General features: G+C 37.7%; 1 protein-coding gene across 3 annotated transcripts in view; it reads left to right on the forward strand.

Annotated features, from left to right (window-relative positions):
- Positions 1–1,079: 1,079 nt before the first annotated feature.
- Positions 1,080–24,295, forward strand: part of LOC110093928 (polyadenylation and cleavage factor homolog 4) — a 32,595-nt gene continuing 9,379 nt past the window's right edge. Inside the window, exons 1-7 of one of the 3 annotated variants that reach the window (XM_020818986.2) lie at positions 1,080–1,637; positions 2,590–2,691; positions 11,926–12,183; positions 12,846–13,655; positions 14,094–14,618; positions 14,700–15,023; positions 15,092–15,646. In XM_020818986.2, the coding sequence (XP_020674645.1) occupies positions 1,281–1,637; positions 2,590–2,691; positions 11,926–12,183; positions 12,846–13,655; positions 14,094–14,618; positions 14,700–15,023; positions 15,092–15,637 (2,922 nt within the window). In that variant the 5' untranslated portion in view covers positions 1,080–1,280 and the 3' untranslated portion in view covers positions 15,638–15,646. Of the gene's footprint in view, positions 1,638–2,589; positions 2,692–11,925; positions 12,184–12,845; positions 13,656–14,093; positions 14,619–14,699; positions 15,024–15,091; positions 15,647–24,295 lie in introns of those variants that run through there. The other 2 variants (XM_028693826.1, XM_020818988.2) reach the window with 2 other exon arrangements.

The raw sequence follows: 24,295 nt of genomic DNA on the forward strand, positions 1-24,295 counted from the left end.
TGACGAAAGTCGGAAGGATAGTAGTTGTGTTATAGAGGTTAAGAGATCATAGTTGATGGGCGACGAATGCTGGTAAATGATGGAGGTCAAAGGGCGATAGAGGTCGGAGCATGTTGTAGAGGTCAATGGTACCATAGTCGACGGGCAATAGAGGTTGGAGGGATCATAATTGGGGGGGGGGGGGGGGGGGGGGGGGGGGGGGGGGGGAATGAGATCAAAGGGGATGTAGTCGGTGGGTGTTGGTGGTCGGAGAGATCGTAGACGACTGACGATTGAGGTAGGAAGGACTGTAGTTTGACGACGGTGGTCGGACGGACTATTGTTATGCGATAAATGTGATTAGAGGAATAATAGTCATTTAGCGACATTGATTGGAGGAAGGCTAGATAGTGACTGCTAGATGGAGGTCCAATGACAATGATAAAGTAGAGGTTTAGCAGCGGCGACCTCGTGGCACGGATTAGCATGCTCAGTAAATATGAAGAAGATTTATGATAAATTTTGAGTGTTCTATTAGACGGCTGATATAACTTCCCTCGATCATGAAACATTTTTTAAACATTTATATGTCTTAATGGTGTTGGAATTCAACAATCTTAGGCTCGTTGGATTCATCACATTGAGTCGTATAATTCGACAACAAACATGACTAATTTGGAAGTCATTTGATCATCTAATTAATACTTTAAAGATTTCAAATATATTTTAAGCCCTTAATTTGATCTCATTTGGACTCGGATTAGATCAATTTTGATATAGTTGAATTCTTCTTGCTATGATATTCAATTTTATAATAAATTTGTTGAAATTAGAGTTGGAATTCTGAAAATTTCTAATTTAGATTTGCATCAAGGCTTGATCAAGACAAAATTTTGGTGATATATTAAGTACAACTTCTCTATTAAAGTATAAAATACTTGATAAATATGATATAAATGAATGCCACTTTAATAGAAAAAAAAATAAATATTACATTTTTTATTTGAGAAATGAATTGAGTGAAAAGATGAGATTAGTGACTGATTGGTTAATGGAGAATGTTATTTGTTATTTTAAAAATTGAAATACATCCATGCAGCTCGGTATGAATTAATCCGACGAGAGAGCGGAAGAAGCCACGAACATCCGATCCGGAAAAATACCGTAGCGGTTTCGGCCGCAGAATCTGTGTCGTCTCTTATCTTCCTCTTCTTTCCATGGCATCACGCGATCCAGGCCCCGTCCTCTATAAACTATAGGAAGAGCTTTCTCAGAGAGATCTATATTGCTTTAATTCGGTGATGGATGGCGAGAGATTCATTTCCTCTGCCTCCGCCGCCCGCGAAAACCCTAGGCCCTTAGGGTTTGCGCAGGAGCGACTCGGCCGGCCGCCGACGGATTCGGCTCAGCGCGCAACGACGTCGATCTTGGATCGCTTCCGTGCGATGCTTCGCGAACGGGAAGAAGACTTGAGGGGCAGTGGGGACGAGACGCCGCCGCCACCAGACGGGAACGAAATCGTGCGGATGTATGGGGAACTTCTCACCGAGCTCACCTTTAACTCGAAGCCAATCATCACGGAACTCACCATCATTGCCGGAGACCAGCGGGAACATGCCAGGTCGATCGCGGAGGCTGTGTGCGCCCGGATTGACGAGGTGGGGGCTAGTATACTCTGAGATTGTTGAGCGGGCATTCTAGGGCTTCTGACAGCTGGTTTCGCGATCTGGATATATGAGGATTTTTAGTTTATTTGTTTGGAATTTTTTTTGAAGTATTGGTTTGTGATTGAAAGAAGATAAATGAATAAACTCCGTCTCTATTTTATTTTTTCTTTTATTTTGGCAAACTTTTCCTCTTATGTGGTATCACCAGTTCTCGGCGAAGTTAAGTGGCAGCGAGGTTACTTGCTCTAACTGAAATGCGCCTCCCAATCATGTGTCACATGCTCCGGCCGATTCGATACCAAAACAGCGCTCTGAAAAAATAAAAATAAAAATAAAAACAAAGGAATTTACCTGTTTTAGTTTTTTTTTTTTGGGTATTCGTCGTTGAGAAACTCTTATTAAATACACGAAATGTGGTTTGTTCCAAATTTGGTCATTTTCTGTGAATAGTTACTCTAATTAGTTTAAAGTTTTGGACCGTCTGCAGTTTGGCTTCTCTACGCGACGGTCAAACGTTAGTGTTAGGCGAGGCCGCCTGAAAATTTGGCAAAAGTTGCTCTTTGATGCGATTGTTTAACTTCTGTTGAGCGTAGATTCTTTCTTCTCTCGGTTAGGGCTCATTTGGTTGCATGTAGATGGTAAATGTGTTTAAAAAGATATATTTTATTTTCACTCATTTTGTATGTGAAAATAAAATCATTGAATTACAGACGGTTCTGAAGGGATTTGTGGAATTTTGTATGAACGTCTATTGTTGATTCAATAAAACAAAATAGCGAAATTCTACAAATTTCACTGTTTTCAGAGCATATTTCCTCACTTCAAGCAACGAAATGGTCCCATATGTGTCTAATTATGATATTATCCTTTCTTTTGTTTTAATGGAGTTCACGCGACTCTGTTAATTCAATTTGTAACTGTTGCCGTGCATTGCTTTGCACAGGTCCCACAAGATCAAAAATTACCTGCTTTGTATCTTCTGGATAGTATAGTGAAGAACATTGGTGATGATTATGTGAGGACTTTCGCTGCTAGGCTTCCTAAGGTGTGTGCTTGTTATCAGATGACTCTCGTATTTGGCTTTTATATGTTTTTTGCGTTCCTTTACTGCTTAATTATACCTTAAAAAGCCTCAACCAGCTTTACTGCTTAATTATACGTTGAAAAGTTTCAACAGATATCTGAGACTGCATTGTATTTGAGCGCAGAAAACATGCCGCATATAGAATTAAACCTGGGTACTTTTGATTTGTACCCTTTTGTGGATTATGACTTCATTTGGGACGGCTTTTTTACTGCTTCTTAAAGCAGAGTTTTTAAAAAAATTTTAATTTTTGTACTAAGAAGCTGTTTTAAGAAATAAAAAGAAAACCGTCCCAAACGAAGCCTATATCAATCTCATCAGGGTAGTGTTACTGGTTCATGAGGCAGCCATGTACTGAGTTTGTCATACCGTTAGTCCCAGGCTACATAAATCTGCAAGTCCTTGATCTCAAGCATCTTAGTCGATTTATTTAATATATCATGTTACCTTGCCTCTTGTTCCAATATACCTCACCATTCCAAATATTGCTATCAGTTGTTGCCTTGCTCTGAATTTCTTATAGTTCCATACTCGTTATACTGAAACCCTGCATCTCTGTCATGGTCACATATTCATACTTTTAAAACGTTTCAAAGAAACTTGTTAAATTGTTTTGCTTTCTTTATCTTTTCTTATTTGGTTTTTGCAAAACTCTTCACAGTGATTCAGTCCAGTTGTCATATCCTTTAGTGAAACTTCTGTACCTCGCATGAGACTTTTCCCATATCTTGCGATTCAGATTGTTATGCAGCTAATTTTATTCTTAAATATTCTGCACCACAAATCATGGTCACTTGCCGCAATTCTAAAAATGTAAACTATATCACCTTGGGAAACAGTTTCAGTGCTGTCTAGGTGACAACATTCTTTATTCTCGGTTGTTTTTTATGTTCATATTACCAAAGAAAACAGTTTCAGTGCAGGCTTGGTGCCAAAGTTTATTATGTGTGAAGGGTTTGCTGTTCATTTTCATGTTATTTATAAATCCGTTGCTAGCTGATCCGGTGCTTGACTTTGTTTCTTTACTTTTTTCTCACTTGCGCTGTTTTTTTAAAAGTAGTTTTTTTTTTAATTTATTGATTTATTGCGGTGTGTTTTGGGGTCATGGATGGCATTACTAGTTCAAGCTGGAAGCAAAATGAGGTTCATCAGGTGAAAGGCTATCTCTTATTTTCTTAACAGCTTGGCTTGACAAGGGAAGAAAAAAGGATGACAAAATTCTTTCAAATTAAATTTTTATACCGTTTAAGCTCTTATAAGAGGTCATCGTTGGACTTTTCATCCATCACTTTTTACCATTATTTTAGTTGCCTAGGAGTTGGCTGGATTCATTGGCCAATTGATAAGGTTGCAGTTGAGAGCTTATGTGTGGGAGAGATTGTATTAGAATTTGAGAGAGGAGGAAGCTAGATGGTGAAAGATGAGAAGTTAAGAAAAATGATTGAGTGAGATCTTGTAGATTGAGCGGACTGATGTATTAAGAAATCTTCCTTATATGGCTATGGTCTTAAGGGTTGTTTTTGCAGAAATGCACTTCTACTCCGGTAGTGGCATAACAAGCGTGTTTCAGCCAACATTTGAGAACCACAAATATATATATATATATATATATATATAGCACATTATCTTTGTTTCATCAATCAATGAACATATGTACATGGTCTCAATTTCTTTTGTGTTAAATATATATGCATCTATTTATGGCAAGAGATCTCAAATTGGTAGAGGTCAAGGGTCTAAGTTACGAAAATAGCATCTCCCCAATGTAGGGGTAAAATTTGTACATAGATCTCTCTATGGATGCGGCGTTGACGGCAGCTTCATGAGTTAGGTAACCCTTTCCTTTTAGATGAGTATTGGGGAAGAATTAGTAGATTGTCCATGACTTTTCAGTCATTAGAACGCAACATAGATAAATTTCTGTATTTTTGGTTTCTTTTACTAGTGGTGGTTTAGGGTTAAAAAATTTATAGAATGAGTTAGTTATTGGTGAATGGAGGGCCATAGCAAGTAATAAGCTTGGCCTTTTAAATTGTTAGTTTGGGAACAAATATTGAAATAACGTGCCTAGATGTCTTGGCTAATGTAGATATGTCTAATACTCCCATAACCCTGCCGTTGAAGGAAGAAGAAATGAATAAAAAGTGAAATCAACGATTAATTTGAAGCAGTAAGATTTGTTAGTTATTGATATAATTAATATGCTATAATTGTTATTTAATAGTAGCTGTGATTAGGTGATAAATATGTAATCATGCCCTTAACACTTTGATTACTTCTATTTAAGCTACTTGTCTGATCAAAAGTTTCATCTTCCATGTCATTCATTGATAAAGAGTTTGTGTTTCCACCACCAATGCGCTGTCTTAAGATTATATCTTTCATTCTAGTTTATGGGATCTTCTCAACTGATTGTTCTTGTCTTAGTTCTCTGTTTTTCTCCCTACTCAGTCCTACATTGTGTTTGTTTTACCTTATATTATGACATGGGTGAAGACGTTTGCTTTCATTTTAGGGATGGATATTTTTCCATCACCTCCATCAAAATCTCCAAATGACTTTCTCGCCCTTAGGATGTTACTTGTTGATTACAGAACCATGCACGAACTAATTCCATCACCACCAACATGAGGCTCTTTCCAAATCTTCGGATAAGAGTTTCTTTTGGAACAAGCAAATTTATGCAGGGCAAAGCATGGTTGTAAATACCCTCATTATTATGTTTGAAGCATTTGCCTATTTAATATGAATATTTGTTCAATTTTTTATGCGATTTAATAAGTACATATTATTTCTTTACTAGTCGTTTCAAATTTAATGTAGGTTTTGCCAACCCTAATGTATATAATGGACTCTGGTCTCCTATTAGAGTTTCACATGAATGATGTTTGACTGAGTTTTGATGAAACCCGGCATTTTCCCTCTTCTTGCAATATTCGGCCATGATCCTTCTACCCATCCCTACAACTCTCTCCATTTGCTTCTCCATGTTCACTGTGATGCGATAGATTGAATATTCTTTAGCTACATCTAAAACAACTAAATTAATACAACAAACAATGATACCAAATCATGTTCAAATCATAATCTTCTTATATCGTGCAAGGATTTATCAATATTTATCAATATCAAATCTTTCTTACGGTTCATAATTCCTTTCTCATCGAGGAAGCATCAATACTATTGTGGAAGCACAAATAGAGTGATCACAATAGCCCTATACAAGGAGCATCAATGCTTACTCCAGTATCCACACTAATGATTCATCTAAATTTATTTCAATTCACATGGATTGGGTAACTCTCTTGGATCAAAATAGTGAAAGGATGGATGCAAAATTCTTCTCCCGTGGAACTCATAGTTTACCAAGACTAATGATGGAACTTTGGTGAAGAATAATGTGAACTTTCAAAAAGTTTGCCACTGTCACTCCTATTCATTTGAAAATCTTTGATATGAAAATGATTTCACTTGGACCTTGTTTAATATTTTGACATAAGCATGCATCACAATAATTTTTTGATAATGCTGGATGCCCAAATCAAAATTATGGGTAGAAATGCTCTGGGTAGAAATGTGTTGAAACCAAGCAACAACAAAATATGCGTCCTACATAAAGACCTTTTATTTCCAATCCCAACTTACCTCAACTAAATTTCTTTAAACCTGCTTGACTTAGACCATAGCTTTAGCAATGAGCCTACTTAAATTGGCTTGAAGCTTAGATTTAGGAAGGAGAATAGATGTAATTCTAGCTGCCAGATCTCTTTGATTCTGAGCTTGCATTTTGATATGATCCCTTGCCAATTCTTCTTTTTCCATCTTCAGCCTCATCAGTGATACCTTCCTTGGTGGCGCTTAAATGTCTCATATTTCATTATTTCAATCTTCATTAGACTTGAGTACCAATTTTGATGTAATCAGTACACAAAATAATCCTTTGTCAATCTTTTCTGTATGAAGTTAAAACCTGCAAGACTTAGCAAGCTAGGCAGTGCCTACGTTGAGGTGTTATTTCATACTACTTATGCAACTTGCATGAATGCTATGAATTCTTCTGCATCTTGAGAAGAGAATAATTTGGATTGTGATTATTGGCTTAAAGACATGAGAATGATGACAAGAGAGGGGAGTCTGGTTGCATTAGAATGAACCAAAATATAAATAGCTTAGCTTTTGCATAATTTGATGAGAAAAAATTGTCTTCAACAGCATCACCTTGTAATGGAGAATCAGTGAGGGTTGAATTGGGCAATGCGCCTTTTATGTTTTTCTCATGAGAATGTCTCTCTTAGTATTTTCAGGTAAGTTTGTGTGATATATTTTTTTCATTTCAACTTTCTATGGTTTAGTACGATTTCCACTCCATGAGAATAGTTTTGCATGCGCACTAAACTATTTGATTGGATCATAGAATTCTATCTTTGAGCCTTCAAGGCCTCATTATCATTTGGCAGTAGTCTGCATTGAAACAATGCACAATTAACTACCTTTGGATGCAAAATTAAAGGGCCCGCTTGAAAAGTGTCAGCTCTAACTGAGATCGAAATTCAGACCCTTTTTAAGAAATCTTAATTTCCAAAACCAACTTATGAGCTGCTACAACATGTTCAACAAAGGACCATGCTTCGTGAAGCTTTTTACCCATCTGGATTTTTTAATAATAAAAAAAAATAGCATATCATAAGTTTGATTTGTGTGGAAATAGATTGCAATGAGCCACCTCCAATGCTTCACAATCTATGATTACAAACACAAACATGCCGACACTGTACAACATGTCACGGACATAGAACACGTCTTGAAAATATAGGACACGTGCACGGGTTGGACACAGTTTTATAATTTTTATATTTTAAAAATAGCGTATAAAATTAAATAAGTATAATTTTAAAATTAATTTTAGAAATAATAAGTCATTTAACTAGAATTTACGCTTAAAATGATTAGTATTATGATGTCGAGAGTCGGGCGTTGATGCCGTTTTTTAGTCATCGAGAGAGGACATGATAATAATGTCAAGAGTCGAGCATTGATGCTATACAATAAATATTTGGCATCAATGTTAAGATGGTGTTTATCGTCGATGTTGAGATGACGTTGGTCGTCGATGTTGAGAAGGCGCTGGACAAAGATGCTATGCCAAGTTGTGGGTGTAGATATGGCTAGCATCGAGCATCAATGTAAATACACTGTCAAACGTTGATATGGAGATCGTTTTGAAATATTGATGCTGCAACGACGTCAGACGCTGATGTTAAGATGACATCGGACATTGTTGTAAAATTAAAGTTGTAACCCTCCAAAGAGAAATAAAAAAAGAGAATGCTCGATGAATGTGATATTAAGTGCGGGCGATTGATATGATGCTGTGGATAGGAAATAAGAAATTTAATTTTTATATTTTAAATAAGCAAAAAATTTAAATACTAGAAATTATATTTAAAAAATTCATAAAATATTTAAGATACGCGTGTCGGCCATGTATGTTCAATTTGTATTTAATATTTTTTTAATCAAACATGTTTTCGGCGCATTCGACACTCCTATGGCGTGTCCGACACGATACGCGTCAGACACTGCATGTCTCTTTGAGAAGTATCGGTGCATCATAGTTCACAATTGAATGAACAAACTCATAAAGTAGATTGTCTATCTTGGTGAGATTAGTAGTGACTTCTTACTTATGATGCACTAACACTTATTGTCAAAGAGGCGTGTAGTGTCTGACATGTATCCGACACGACACACATCCGACACACCTACGACACGTGTCAGACACACCTAAAATGTATCCGATTAAAAAACTATTAAATACAAATTGGACACACGTGTCTTAAATATTTTATGATTTTTTAAAAATTTAATTTCTTATATTTAAAATTTTATTTATTTTAAATATAAAAATTAAATTTCTTATTTTTTATCAACAATAACAAATCAATCGTTCACACTCAACATCCCATTCATCAAATATTATCATTCTAATTTCTCTTTGGCAGTCGTGACTTTGGTTTCACAAGGACGCCCGATGTCATCTCATCATCGACGTCTGACGTCGTTACAACATCAATATTTTAAAACCATCTCCACATCAAAGTCTAACATTGTATTAACATTGATGTTAACAATTTCTATACTCACAACTTGACAACTCATCTCTGTCCGACTTCATTTTAACATTGACGTCATCTTAACATCGACGATAGACACCTTCGTGACATTGACACCCAATACTTGCTGTATAACATCGATGCCCGACGCTCGACATACTAATATTAATCATTTTAAACACAAGTTCTAGTTAAATGACGCCCGACTCTCGACATACTAATATTAATCATTTTAAACATAAGTTCTAGTTAAATGACTTATTATTTCTAAATTACTTTTAATATTATACTTATTTAATTTTATACACTATTTTAAAATATAAAAATTATAGGCCAAATTTTAGAAAGAAGCGTGATAATAATCAAAATTAGTAAAAGAAGCGTGAATTAATAAAAATTCAAATATAAGCAAATACGCTATATTATATAGCGTATTTGGAAATGCGCTAATTAATTTGGTGTAATAAGAGAACGCTATTTTATTTGGCGTATTTAGTAAGGCCTAGAAAAATAGAGGATGGAGAGAGAAACAGCTGAGAGAAAGACAGGTAGCAGTCATATCACAGTTGACATGACAGTGGAGGGTGAGAGAGATTGATGCCAAGAGAGAGAAAGTGAGAGAGGACGGGAGAAAGAGGATGTAAATGAATATTTTGGTTATTTTTATAAGTTCTACTACTGTTTTAGTTAAATATAATAATTTATTAAAAAATTTAATTCGTTATTTAATTTATATTATATTTATTTTAAAACCTAATACTATTATATATTTATAAAAAATATTTAAAAATAAGTTAAAATAATGATTAAATATCTTAAAATCCATTAAAATACTAATTTAAATAATTTATTATAATTTAAAATATTAATTTAAATATTTAAAAATTGTTTAACACTCTCTCTGCACATGGTGATCTCTCCACTCCACTCCCTTCGCTGCCAACTCTCTCTCTCTCTCCCTCTCTCTCTCCGCTGTCAAATGTCACCTCTCTCTCACCTGTTTCTCTCTCTTTATCCCCCCTATTTCTGGGCTGACTTAATACGCCTAATTAAATGGTGTTTTCTTATTACGCTAAATTAATTAGCGTATTTCAGAATACGCTATATTAAATAGCGTATTTGCTCATATTTAAATTTTTATTAATTCATGCTTCTTTTACTAATTTTGATTATTATCACGCTTCTTTATAAAATTTGGCCAAAATTATAATACTGTATCCAACTCATGTCCGTGTCCTATATTTTCAATAATTGACGTGTCTGTGTCGTGTTGTATCCGTGTCGCCTTGTCCGTGTCTATGCATCATAGCTTCTAACTACTCAACACACACATCAATGACACAATATTATCAAACGAAGCTGAAAGCTTTGCAAGCCTTCTGAACTCAAACAATAGCATTAGGGCATGAAGCCATGAACCAGGATTTGACTTGTCTGGCTGTTTGGGCTTGGTTATTGGAAAATGAATAGAGGTAAGTCAAGTAGCCAGTTCTTGGTTCTGAGCTTGCATTCTCATAGGATCCCCTATCCCATTCCAATTTCTGCTTTCCATTTTTAGCATCACTTGATGGTTTCTTTTGAAGCCAGCTATACTAAAAACCGTTTTCTTACCAATTTAAAATCAATAAGAATTGGCAACCTAGTACAAGGCCTACTTGGGGGTGTTGTGTCTTGCTACTTTTATGACTGGCACTGATGTCATGCATTGTTTTGCTTCTTGAGAAGAGAATAAGTTGGCTTATTCGTGATGATAATAAGTGTTGTTTTGGAGAGAGGGAAATTGTGAAGAAAGAAAGGAAGCAAGTTGCATTCAAATGATGGGTGTTTTAGCTTTGTTGGCCTTCCTTAGTAAAGAGAATTTTATTTTTGGATGTTTTTGAGACCATCAACTTTGTTATGGCTGAGCAGGAATGGGAACATTCTGATAATGTGCTTTTTCTTTCCCTCGTGTTTCCTATTCTCACCATTAATAATACCTCCTTGTTACCATTCGTAAGCTGATAGTTTTGTGTGACATTGGCTTGCAAAGCTACTGATCCCTTCACCACACGCATGTGCTGCCCATGATTAAGATGGTTTCTCTCAAATCGTTTAAAAATATGCTATTTAGTTGGCCAAATAAGTAATCTTGTTAAATGTATACTGCTCAGCTTTGGATAATCGCGTTTGCTTGTAAGCTTGTTTCACTTGCTTTTCGCTATGAGAACAACCTAGTTTGGAAATAACTTGGCCAATATTTCTGAAGCATGACGAGATTTCAACACTACACTTGTATCGTGTAGTATTTCTTTCAGTTTGGTTTAACTGTGTAGTGGCCTTGTAGCTGGATCACTGTAACTAAATTTCATTGGCTGTGAAAGGTAAATCATCAAGGGGCAGCAACAATAACAACAAGCCTTCATCCCACTTTGAATCAAAATCTCAAAGTGTTTCTTTTTCTCCATTGTGTTTTAATAAGAATCAAAATCTCATTTAAATTTTATAAAAAACAGAGATTAATGAAGCATTATTTATATATATATATATATATACACACACACCAAACGTTTTGTCTTCAACATTGAAGCCTGGCCTCATTTTTTATTATTAAGACAAGACATCTATTGTTAAACTGAATATGAGAATGTATTGTTTGATCTGGGCCGAATATATGATTCCTGAATGGGCTGGCTTGATCAGGCGCATTTCATTCCATTCGTTGCTTGCAATTGAACTGGCCTGATTTGTATTGCGTTTTCTAATATTCTAACAGTTTCGGCAGAGTATCATTCAGGTTTGTTACGGTGCTTAGGAGTTAGGACCTAGCTGCAAAAGAATGTAATAATGTGAACTAATTTATATATCTGATTTAGGCCTGTCTTCTGCGGTTTGAACTTTGCAACTTTAAGCTTATTCCGAATAGTTTCGAAATTATGCTAAGCTACGTTTTCTTGTAACATTGCATTCTGCTTGATCCTATTTGTTTCTCTTTATCGCACTGCTTTCAGAAAGTGCAGTTTTTCTTTGAGTAATTGTTTGATTAATGTTTTCCACACAAATTGTACTTATTTAGTGCTATCCTTTTGCATGCGGCTATCACAAGACGTTTTGCCAGGCATATAATGATGTCCATTCCAGCCTTCATCCTGCCATGCGCCACCTCTTTCAGACTTGGTCACAAGTATTCCCCCATTCAACACTACGCAAAATTGAGGATGAATTAAAGTTTTCTACACCTGAAAACCAGAGGCTAATTGGCTTGGCGAGTATGCGAACTTCAGAAACTTCTCAACCATCTCATGGAATTCATGTTAATCCAAAATACTTGGAGGCACGACGCCAGTTTGAAAACCCTGAAGCAGTGAGCATCAATTTCTTGTTTTAATCTTTCTCTTTTTTTTTTTTCTCGGCATGGACTTGTAAGGGTATGTACGCCCTTATACCCTGCAGATGGAAGCCAATGGTATTGTTGTTCAATGTTTTTGCCAAGGTTAAGCATTCTCGTAAAATCTTTGCTTAAGCACTAGTTGATATTCTTTTAATCTTTAAAAATTGTTGGTTTGATTCTAAAACACAGACTGAAGCTAATTAAAGTAGATGAGAAGGTGAAGTACTCTTCTGATATTTGCTGTCTATTAGCAGCATCTATCCAGTATATGTAAATGAGAAGTCTTGCTCCTCTATCTTAAATCTGGAAATTTTGAAGAATAGGAATCACACATTTTACTTTTCTTCTGACTTTCTATGTAACGTTAGTTGATGTTTTGGGAATTAGTGTACTGTATGCATCTTTAAAATATTTTGAAGCAATTACTATGTTGTCTTGTTCTCTTGTGCTTATCTATACTTGGTAGAATTCTTGATGCAAATGTTCTTTTTCTAAATTCTTACTACTTTAGCAGGCAATTCTTTGAGCTTTTTTCACATGCTGCTATTGTTTGTGCTAGTATGTTTTATTCTTTCCCGAGGCTGAATGCATTTTAAATGCTCCCCTCCCAGAATTGATTTTTTTCCTTCCTGTAGGATATTCGGCATTCAAGGGAAGTTTCTTCTGGAATACAAGTTTCTGGACATAGATCATTTACTAAATATAATGATCATGATTTGGATCACTTTGGTTTTCAACCTTCAAGCCTAAAAATGGTAAGAGAAGGTTCTCCACTGACTCTAACACTACATGGATCATCAATGGAGGGACAGGAAGGGCCATTCTTAAGTTCACAGAGAAAGGTGGCATCACGGGTATCTCCTACAAGGATTGGACTTAGGAGGTCCACATCTCCACAAGGCCATAGGTTCCAAATGAGTTCTCCTGGACGGGTGATTGAAGCAACTTCACGATCTCATTCTGGACTTGACTTTCAATCTCACAGAGCAAGTGAGAGTAATGGTTGGGTTGGAAGAAACTTGGCAATAGATGATGGTGCTCAGCAATCTGTTGCTCTGACGACATACAATAAATATGGAAGGCAGCGCCAAAGAGAGCTCATTGATGCCTATGGAAATTATAGAGGTAAAGACTTCCTTCATGAGAGTCTTCCAAAGATTCAGCGTGTCGATGTAAATGGCATAAAGGGTAAAGCAGGAAAAATGGATTGGCAGAATTCTGAGGAAGAGGAATATGTGTGGGAGGATATGAGCCCGACTCATGTTGATCCAAGCAAAAGGAGCAGGATGCAATCCGAACAGAGCACTGATAGCTTAGGATTAAGAGATAATTCTAGTAGATCAGGTATCATAGCACAGAAATCTGATTTTAGAAGGCGCAGTTGGCCTGTTCCACCTCTCAAAGACTCAACAACTACAATTGATGACAGAATTGGTATTCGACATGTATGGCTCGTCTTACTTGCAAACATTTTCCTTTATAATTTTGCAGTAAATACTATTTGTTTGTAAAGTGAGGTCTTGGTTTTAATATAGTTGATATATGAAAATCATTTTGTAGGTAATGGGTTGCATTTTATTTTTTGTTTTGTACCATGGTATGGATGTCTGTAGTTCAGTATTCTACTGCTTACCTGATTATTGAGCTACATAATTTTTCTTTCTATTTCTTCTTGTCTGAGTTATATTCTGCGACATGCTTTATAGATCTTGTCATAAGCTTGCACCAAATTTTTTTATAATTACGTATAATAATCGTGTAGATTTTTCTTAGCTGTATTTTCAATCTTTTAAATATTGCCGCAGTAATAATTCATTTTTGGAGGAAGTACGTCATTGAGCTAATTCTTCAGTAATTTCTTTTATTAATGATTTTTTTTGCAGTATGGTCTTGGACCGATGAATAAGATGTATCTCGATGATACAGGAAGCACCATCCAACAATTTCGACATCATGAGAGTTCTCAACATGTTCAGGAGCATGGGAGTTTGCCTCATGTATTCCACCGCCCCACACCGGATAATATTAGCCCAAAGTCTCAGGGAAGGCCATTTCAGTTGCCTTACTTGGTTGGTGGAGTAACACCTTCTGTAAATCACAAACGGCATAGTTTCTATGATAACTCTCACAATGCTGAAATGCCATTTTTGAATTTATCTAGTGCTTCATCTGACACTACAAATCACGAGATGTCTACTTCAGCTGCACAAAAAGCACACCATCCTCCTATTGCTCCGGTGCCATGGCCCCCAGCTCATATATCTCAGTCTTTACAGTTACTTCCCATTGCTAACCTACAGACGGATAATAACAAGCCAATAGGCAATCAGCAACCCAATTTCTCTGTTCCATTTCCACAGCAGCAATTTGATGCAAATGGAAGACAACTACTAGGGCAGGCATTCCAGGTACATTTTCAGCTTTCTGTAGAAATTCAATTGAATTTACATGGTTGGAAACCTAGTTCACTCATGCAAGTTCTTTTGCAGGAGAATCGTGGAAGCTTTATTCCACCAGTACTAAATCAACCCCTAAGTGGTGTACAATCTCATGGTCAAAGTGGTGTTTTGGATTCTATTTTGCCAAATCCCATCCCTGGAATGCCTATTTCTTCAGTAAAGAATATCTCCTTACATGGACGTGCAGGGATGCCTCCTTTGCCGCCAGGACCACCGCCATTGTCATCACAGTCACTACCTGCATCCCAGAACAGTTCAGCAGCATCACAATCTTCAGTAAGCGGATTTTCAGGATTGATCAGTTCGCTTATGGCCCAAGGTTTGATTTCGCTGACACCTCAAGCTCAGTCTCAGGTATGTCAGTTTGTGATTTATTTTCTTTAGTTTGAAAAAAAGTGTATTTTTAATTCTCAGCTTGTTAGTGTATGTTTCAGAATACTATGGGCCTTGAGTTTAATGCTGAACTTCTTAAGATACGTCATGAATCTGCAATAAATGCTATGTATACTGATCTTCCAAGGCAATGTACTACATGTGGCTTACGTTTTACATGCCAAGAGGATCATAGTAACCATATGGATTGGCATGTAACTAAAAACCGAATATCCAAGAATCGTAAGCAGAAGCCATCACGCAAATGGTTTGTTAGTGCTAAGGAATGGCTTTGTGGTGCAGAAACGCTTGGAGCTGATGCGGTTCCTGGTTTTTTGCCCACAGAGGTAGTTCCAGAGAAAAAAGAAGACACGGAAATGGCTGTTCCTGCAGATGAGAATCAGACAGTCTGTGCATTATGTGGGGAACCTTTTGAGGATTTTTATAGCGATGAGACTGAAGAGTGGATGTATAGGGAGGCAGTATACATGAATGCTCCAAATGGGGACATAGAAGGTTTAGATCGTTCACAATTGGGTCCAATTGTCCATATCAAGTGTAGATCAGAGTCTGCTGAAGGTTCTGGACAAGCCTGATGTGAATAGGTTAGCTGCCCTTACTTTCTTCTTCAGATATTTTTGCTTTTATTTATATATATACATATATTTTTCTACCTGAAGATGGCCGGAGAGCAATGTTTAGATTGCCACATTATGGCTTGTCTGTCACATTTTGAATACGGAAACCACCTCTCTTAAAGCTGGGCAAGACTATGCTCATCAAACCTTCCCCAAGCTCCATAGTGGGAGCGTCTTGTGCATTGGATGTGCCATTAGTGTTTTTTTCCATTGTCCCATTTCCTGTTGATATGATTTTTCTAACTTTTAATTTTTGCACAAAGGCATGGGGAATGATTTTTGGTGCTGCTATGACTTATGCAGCAAACGTGAGTTATATTTCTCGTTTGGATGATTGCAATTCATTAGATATTAAATCTTCTTGGATTTGTACTTAGGGTTTCCATAATTAAGAAATATATCATTTCCATTTGAAGCGTGCATGTTTAATTTCCATAGAACTTATATCTTTTTTATCTATAGAATTCTATGATTAATCGACTGAAAGATGATTCTTACTTCCAATAAGTTGAATGGGTACATATCCATAGGCTGAGTGCCTTTCTAGGATCACATTCTTGCTCTAGGCTTTGTAGATGATTTGATCCAAAATCATTCATGATAAGGTCAAGTGATGAATTTTTAATTTACTTTGTGCATGTGAGGGCCTTTCATTAGATAGGATTTTGATTAGGAGATCAATGATTTGAAAAGGCATGTAGAATAAGTCATGAAGACAAGGAAGCTGAGAATGAGACTTCTAAGTGGATTATTATGCTGCTAAGAGGAACTGTGGGAAGACCGGAATGTTAATGGTAGAAGTAAAGGTTACGAGTCGAGCAATTATGATGCCAACATGACTCTAATAGTCCAAAAAGTCAGCTCGACTATCCATGCCATATCTTTGTAACTTCAGCATTTTAAGTTATGATTTCCTATAATTTATGTGTTTTTTTTCTTTTTCTTTTTTAATATTTTATCTAGCTTACCCTGATTTTATGAGGGGATTGAATTAGGGGAATTAGGGAGAGTTTTTTCTTTGATTATTGTTTTGAATCCTGGGGTTCTAGAGAGTTTGGGCCTGGAAGGAGAGCGTTTCTATTCTTCTGGGAGGCTTGTTGAGTATGAGTTAAAGAGAGGTGATTCAAGGAAGCATCATCTTCCACCTAGTTTGCCTAGTTCTGCATGTTAATTAACTTGATTTTTTATTACTTAAAAAATAATAATTCAAATTAACAACCTCTAATCTATAACCATCTGCTTGATGTGTTGGGCATATCCTTTTTTTTTTTTTATACACGTTTTCACCTCTTGTGTTGGGCATATCCTATTATGATGACTTGTTGGTTGCTACAAATTAGGATTTTTGGTATTAGAGTTCTATGTTCAAAAAGAGCACTAGTGCATGGTGTTGATGAAAAATGACTACAAGAAGATCAAATGAACATTTTTTACTCTAGATCCTTCAAGAAGAAGATAAGTTAAAGCCTAGATGTCGACATTACCAGGAGAAACTTAATAGAAATTCAATCTCCACACAGCTAAAAAACATCAATAACGAAAAGAAAACATAACAGAAATCAGCCAAAAAGAATGAGATTATGGGCTAATTTTATTGATATCGGCAAAACAAATCATGATTCAAGCTAATCTAATATTTGAGAGCTAGATTGCTCTCCACAAACCCTAGTCGCCGCTAGGAATAACTCCAAAGAAAATTACTGCAAAACACAAAATCACATAACGAAAATAAAAAATAACCTAATTAATCTTAAATAAACCTTCTTAATTCCTCCCAAATCTGAATTCAAATTAGCCATATTTCCTTAAATAAACCTTTCAATTTTCCACCCAAATTTTAATTTAAATCAGTTCTCTTTTCCTAAATAAATCTTCCTAATTTTCTCTCAATTTTGATTTTCTATGGTAAGTAATTAAAGTATTATTAATCTCCTTTGAGCCCCCCTCTTTTCTTTCTCATCACCCACACTAGTTGGGCTCACAAGTCTCTTCTACCCGCCAGCTAGACCGACCACCCTTGCTGGGGCCAGGTTGATTGGTTGGACTGGTTCAACCGGTCTATGAATACTCCCCTCCCAAAGAGCCACCTTATCCTTAAGGTGGAACGAAGAAAAAATGTTGCTAAATCATCTGGTGTGGTTCCCATGTTGCTTCATTGTTGGGCATATCCTTCTACTTGATCAGCACTTCCGGTTGTCGCGCGAACTTCGAGCACCTCAATTTATTCTAGGATCACCTCTATTTCTTTTGTCAAGGTCATCAAAAGCGTCGGTGATGGACTGTGGTCGCTATTAACATTCCTCAACCGAGACACATCGAATACTGGGTGTATGGTGGAAGGAGGAGGTAGTTGCAAACGATATACCACGACACTAATCCTCTCCATAACCTCATATAACTCATAATATTGTGGAGATAACTTTTCATTTCTTCTTCAAACTAAGATTTTTTGTCTGTAGTGTCGAATCTTCATATACACTTATCACCCACCTCGAATTGCACATCCCTTCTATCCGCGTAAGTCTGCTTCTTCATAATTTATTTTGCTATCAGTAGGTCTCCCTTTAGCTCTCCCAATATCCTAACTCTTTCTTCCAACTTTTGTCCACGAATGAAACTAGAGTGCTTTTGGTCTCATAGTATATCAAGTGAGGAGGGTTTGCCATAAAGGATTTTGAAAGATGTAGTCTATGCGGCACTATGGTATAATGTATTGTATCACTTCTCGGCCCAAGGTAACTACTTCATATAGGTCTTGGGTGTTTATGATACAAAGCATTTTAAATAATTCTCCACACTCCTATTCACCTCCTCGGTCTGCTTATCAGTCTGCGGATGGTATGTTGTACTTCTCTTCAGAACGGTCCCCTGCATCATGAATAGTTCTCTCCAGAAGTGGCTTAGGAACACCTTATCTCTATATGAAACTATGAACTCTGGAATTCCATGTAGGTGGACCACCTCTCGAATAAATGTTGCTACCACTAAAACCACCGTGTATGGGTGTCGTAGGCAAATGAATTGAACATATTTGTTTAGCTTATCCACTATTACCAAAATCACCGAAAACCTCTCTGATTTTGACAGACTTTCAATGAAATCCATAGTTATTTCTTCCCACACCTTCTCAGGCAGAGTTAGAGGTTGCAGAAGTTTTCCTAGAGCCATTGACTTATAATTATGCCTCTGACAGATATCACAGCTTGCCACCATCTCCTTCGCTTCTTTCTGCATTCCAACCCAATACAATTTTGCTTCCAGCCCACGATAGGTCTTTTGTACCCCTGAGTGCCCTCCTATGGCTTTATCGTGAAACTCCCGCAATAAGCATGATACATATGGTGGTGCTTAGTATCACCATTCACCCATGATATAATAGTCTCTGATCAACTAAGGTATAGCCTGGATGGCTAACCTTATTCCCCAATACATCTCTCCTGATTTTCTCTAATCCTTCATCTTGCCGACTTTACCTTCTCAATGGCTCTCAATCCAAAACTAAGGGAACAAACAATGCCATCATGTGGGGCTCCCACATACAATTGGATAACCCATCTGCAGCATTGTTATATGTCCTTGATTGATACTGGATCTCGAAATCATAACCCAGCAGTTTGGAAAGCCACCTATGATGTTCCTTTGTAACCATCCTTTGCTCTAGAATAAACTTTAAGCTTTTTTTTTTTTTGAATAAACTTTAACCTTCTTTGATCAGTTATTACAATAAAGTGTCGCTTCAATAATTAGGGTCGCCACTTCTGGATGGCCAACACAATCGCCATCAACTCTCTGTCATAGATTGACGTGAGCCTCGCTTGACCGTCAACACTTGACTGAAATAAGCCATTGGTCTGTGGTCCTGCATAAGTACATTTCCTAGTCCATACCTCAAAGCATCCGTCTCCACCGCATAAAGTTGGTTGAAGTCGGGCTGGGCTAACACTGGCATGCTACTCATCACCTTCTTGAACTCCTCAAAGGCCTTGGTAGCAGTTTCACCCCAATTGAAATTATCATTCTTTAGTTGTTTAGTCAAAGGCCAGGCTATTGAACTGTATCCCTTCAAGAACTTTTTGTAGTAGCCTGTAAGCCCCAAGAACTCTCTCAACTCCCTAAAGCTCTTGGGTATAGGCCGCCTGAGCATGGCCTCTTTTTTGCTTTGGTCAACTGCTACTCTTCCTTTTATATCAAGTGCCCCAAATACTCCACTCTAGGTTGTGCGAATGAGCACTTCTTCAAATTGCCAAACAAGTGGTGGTCCTGCACAGATTGGATAACACCAATCCTAAGTGTTCTAAGTGCTCCTCCCCAGTCTTGTTGTAAATCAAAATATCATCAAATAAGACCTAAAACAAACCTCCGCAGATATGGATAGAATATCCTATTCATCAGGGAGAGCATTAGTGAGGCCAAAAGGCATAAATAAAAACTCATAGTGTCCCTCATGAGTCATAAATGTTGTCTTGGGAACATCCTCGAACCTCATTCGGATCTGATGATACCCTGACTTCAGATCAATCTTCGAGAAAAGCATCACTCTATAAAGCTAATCCAATAACTCATCAATGATTGGAATAGGAAACTAGTCTAGCACAGTCTCCTTGTTCAACGCCCAGTAGTCCACGCAAAACCTCTGCCATCTTTCATTTTCACTAATAGCATTGAGCTAGAAAATGGTCAACAAATAATCCTGCCTCTAGCATCTCTTCAATTAATCTCTCGATCTCATTATGCTTGATTTGGGGATAACAGTATGAACGAGCACTAATAGATGAGGCACCTTCAAGATGATTGCATGCTCGTGTTCATGCGGAGGAGGCAAGACCTGAACTGGCTGGAACACCTCTCGATACTGCTGTAGGAGTTGTTGAACCATGTCTGGTGAATCTTCTCCCCATCCTCTTCTCCTTCCAAACTCTCCAGCTCATAAAAAAATCCCACTGCTTCACCTTGGATTGCCCTCACCATAGTTTTGAGTGAAATCATAGTTTTGGATAGGCTAGGATCCCCTGTGATAACCACTCTTCTCCCCTCAACCTTGAACTCCATTCTTAGAGTCTTTCAATCAATCTTGTTCTTCCCCAACATTTCTAGCCAATTCATTCTCAGTATCACATCTGTGCTCCCCAAATCCAATGATAGAAAGTTTGGCAATACTTGAACCCCTGGAAGTATTAGGATCACCCCTTTGCAAATTTCTCTACTCCTCTCTACTTTTCTGTTCCTAGTATAACCCTAAAGCCCTCGATGTCCACTAATTATAGTCCCATCTGATCCACCATCCTGTTGGTAACGAAGTTGTTGGTAGCTCCACTATCCACCAGTATTACCATCTCCTAATGTATGATCTTCCTCTTAACTTTTATGGTGGTTTGGTGTGAACCTGACCACTAAGTTAAGTGTACCTCTACAACATCTAAGTGCAAGTGATCATCTTCCTCTACTTTCTCCTCTACAGGATTTTCCTCCTCATCGTAGACTGTTAGGACTCGTAATGAACGGTCTTACAGTGTTGTCCTGGAGAAAACTTCTGAATATGCACCACCTGTACCTTTGGTGTTAAAATTAGAGTGGTAATGCAGTAGGAGACTCCAGAACTGCTGCTACGACACTCCTTTCCAATGAGTTATTATCCTCCACAAGTTGGGGTAACTCCATAGCCTTCCCTAAGCCACATAGTCTTAGTACTTGAACAACTGCTCGAATATCAGGCTTGAGACCTTTCATAAAGTTCCCCTCTAGCACAGTCTCTGACAACCTTCCCAGTCAGGTTGAGAAGTACTCAAACTTCTCCTGGTACTCTATCACCATCCTCTCTTGCACCAGAGCAAAGAACTGTTCATAGAATTCTTCTTCCCAAGTGGTTTTGAAACGTTATAGTAGACATCCTTTGAACTTCCTCCATGATTGGATCGGATCTTGCAAGTCTCTCTACTAGTAGTAGGGAAGAGCCTTCCCCTTTAGACATAGAGCTACTGCGATGAGTTTTTTCATCTTTTGTCAATCAATTTACAATAAAATATCGCTCCACCTGATAAATCCACCTGTGAACATCTCTCTAAAAAATTGACATATTTAACTTTGTCATCCTAGGATCGCCATCTCTCGAATTGCTTCTTCCTCCTCTAGTGTAGTTGTTGTTGTGATCCCTCCATGTTTCACTCTCCCCCAAATTAGCTCTCCGACCTTCACCATCCTAATTTCTTTGCTAACCATACCCTTCATTAGGGGTGTAAACGAGTCGAGTTAAGCTTGAGTCAGGGGGTGTTCGAGCTCGACTCGCGAATCAAATACCGAGCTCGAACTTGAGTCAAGCTCGACTCGCGACATAGAAACGAGCTCTTCGAGCCACTTGTCGAGCCGCTCGATTTCGGTTTCCCGCCCGCCATTCACAATTTCCCGCCTGATTTTTCGACCAACAAGAAAGTGTCCACGTAGTCGATGCCAAGTGGCCAATGGTCCGAGTCCAGCGTTGCCTTTTCCCTTGGATAAACGAGCTCTTCTTTGCTTTTTCTCTTGTATAAAGCATTTAATGCATTGAGATTTGACAACAACCTTGCCGCATTCAGACACCTGTTATTTAATGCATATGTATTTTTTATGATTTAAATTTAATAAAAATAGTAATGATTTATAATTTAAAAAATTCAAAATTATTTGAGTCAGCTCGTGAGCTCGAGTTCGACTCGTGAGCTCAATAAGATCGGCTCGCGAGCCCATAAACGAGCAGAGCTTGAGGCGCACGAGCCGGCTCGGCTCAATTACATCCCTACCCTTCACACATTCCCCCCGGAAGTGGCTCTAAAGGTGGCATCTCCTCTTCTTCCCCCAAAATTTCCACCTCCCGATCCTCCCTCATCATCCTTTTGTTAGGGTTTTCCCCACTTCGTTGTCTTGTCAATGGTGCCCTAGCCTCCGATAATGTCGTCTTGGCTTGAAACACTAACATCGTTTTCATTCTTCCTCTTGTCGGGGCCGGGTTGATTGGCTTCACCAACTCAGCCGATCCATCAAAACTTTTGATTACTTTGCCAATCAAGTTACATTCCTTCAATATTAGATGATTGTATTGATGGAGATGTTGAGTAAGTTGATCCTAGTGGCCAATTAAGAACTAGAATATTGGGAAGATCGGTTCCAAAAAAGGATCTCGTCCTCACAGCAACGAGAACACTTTGAAAGTCTTGACATACAAGAAGATGACTCAAAAGATGAGGATTTTGAGGGTTTTTTTTTTGGAGCATGGAATCAACCTGTGGAGGTTGAAGACAATCTATATCCCTACTTTTTATGGTTTTATTAATGCAAAAATGTAGATACCTGGATAGAGTAGTTCAAAACCTATTGTAGTCTCTATGGTTATATTTTCCAAGAGACGGCATCATGTGCTTGCCTCAAACTCACTGTGCCTGCATTGACTTGTTGGAACGCTCATCTTTGAAATGGATAACAGGACATCTCCTAAAGGTAATTCAAAAAATTGGTCAGCCAAGAATTCTATCCTACGAGGTTCAAAGCAGAAAGATTAATGACTCAGGTTATGACAATGAGAAGATCAAATCATATAATATTACACGACATGCTTTAGGAGAGATGGATTGGTGAGTGGTGTGTTGCTGGAAGATGTCACTGTGTTGATAAAGTACACGATAGGGCTGCATTACAACTTCTCCAATGAACTCCGGCTGTCCCCCATGAATGATCTCGATCACGTAAGAAAACTTGCCGTGGTAATAGGACAAAAAGAATGAAAATTTAGGCTAAACTGTTTATAAATAAGGAAGTGAAATTGAAGATTTCCAGAGATCTAACAAAGGTAATGCATTGCAACTTATTCTAAAAATAACCATTGTCATGATTTTTTTCCAAATCGGGAGATGATAGAGCAAAAGGTTGGAAACTTTGTTCTCAACTCTTCTGAGAAAAATTCAAGAAGGATGCCAAGGGAAATAGGTAGGGTTATTAATTAGTCGAGTTGAGTAATATCTAGTCAAGGTCGTTTATTTGTTTATTTTATCGAGTTTGAGTTGAGCTTGAATATAATTTAAGATTTGAAGTACAAGCTTGTTTTTTAGTTTTTTTATTGAGTTTGAGGCTTCGTCGGGCCTTAATCAAATTGATATGAAATACTTGAGGTCGCAAGTAACCCTAAGGGAATACTTGAGTTCGCAAGCAAACCTATCACTAATTGGAAGAAAACAGGGAGAATAGCACAAAATTTGGGCAAAATTAGCCCCAAAACGATAGATTGCAATCACGAAATAAAGCAAAACACATACGAAAGCAAGAAACAAGTGATCCCCAATTCGAGAGGAGGATCATCTCTCCCAAATCTCTAGACAAGAGATTCTAGAACCCAAGCACCAAGAAACCCTAATTCACAATCAATCAAAACATAACCTCTCCCTAATCCTCTCATGCACTTTAATACAAACACTTTCCTAAACTAATTTCCCTCCCAAAACACTAGCCTCTCACCCTCTATTCAAATTTGAGCATCACATAGATGAGCGGGCCCCATCTTGTTTGGCGGAACCAGAGAGGGGGCGGCGGCTCTGTTCCTCCTCCTGTAATGAAATTGAGCCAGCCCCTTGGTCGGCTGAGCCGGCTCTATGT

The sequence above is a fragment of the Dendrobium catenatum genome, unplaced genomic scaffold (genome assembly GCF_001605985.2).
Source record: "Dendrobium catenatum unplaced genomic scaffold, ASM160598v2 fragScaff_scaffold_370, whole genome shotgun sequence".
Lineage (NCBI taxonomy): Eukaryota > Viridiplantae > Streptophyta > Magnoliopsida > Asparagales > Orchidaceae > Dendrobium > Dendrobium catenatum.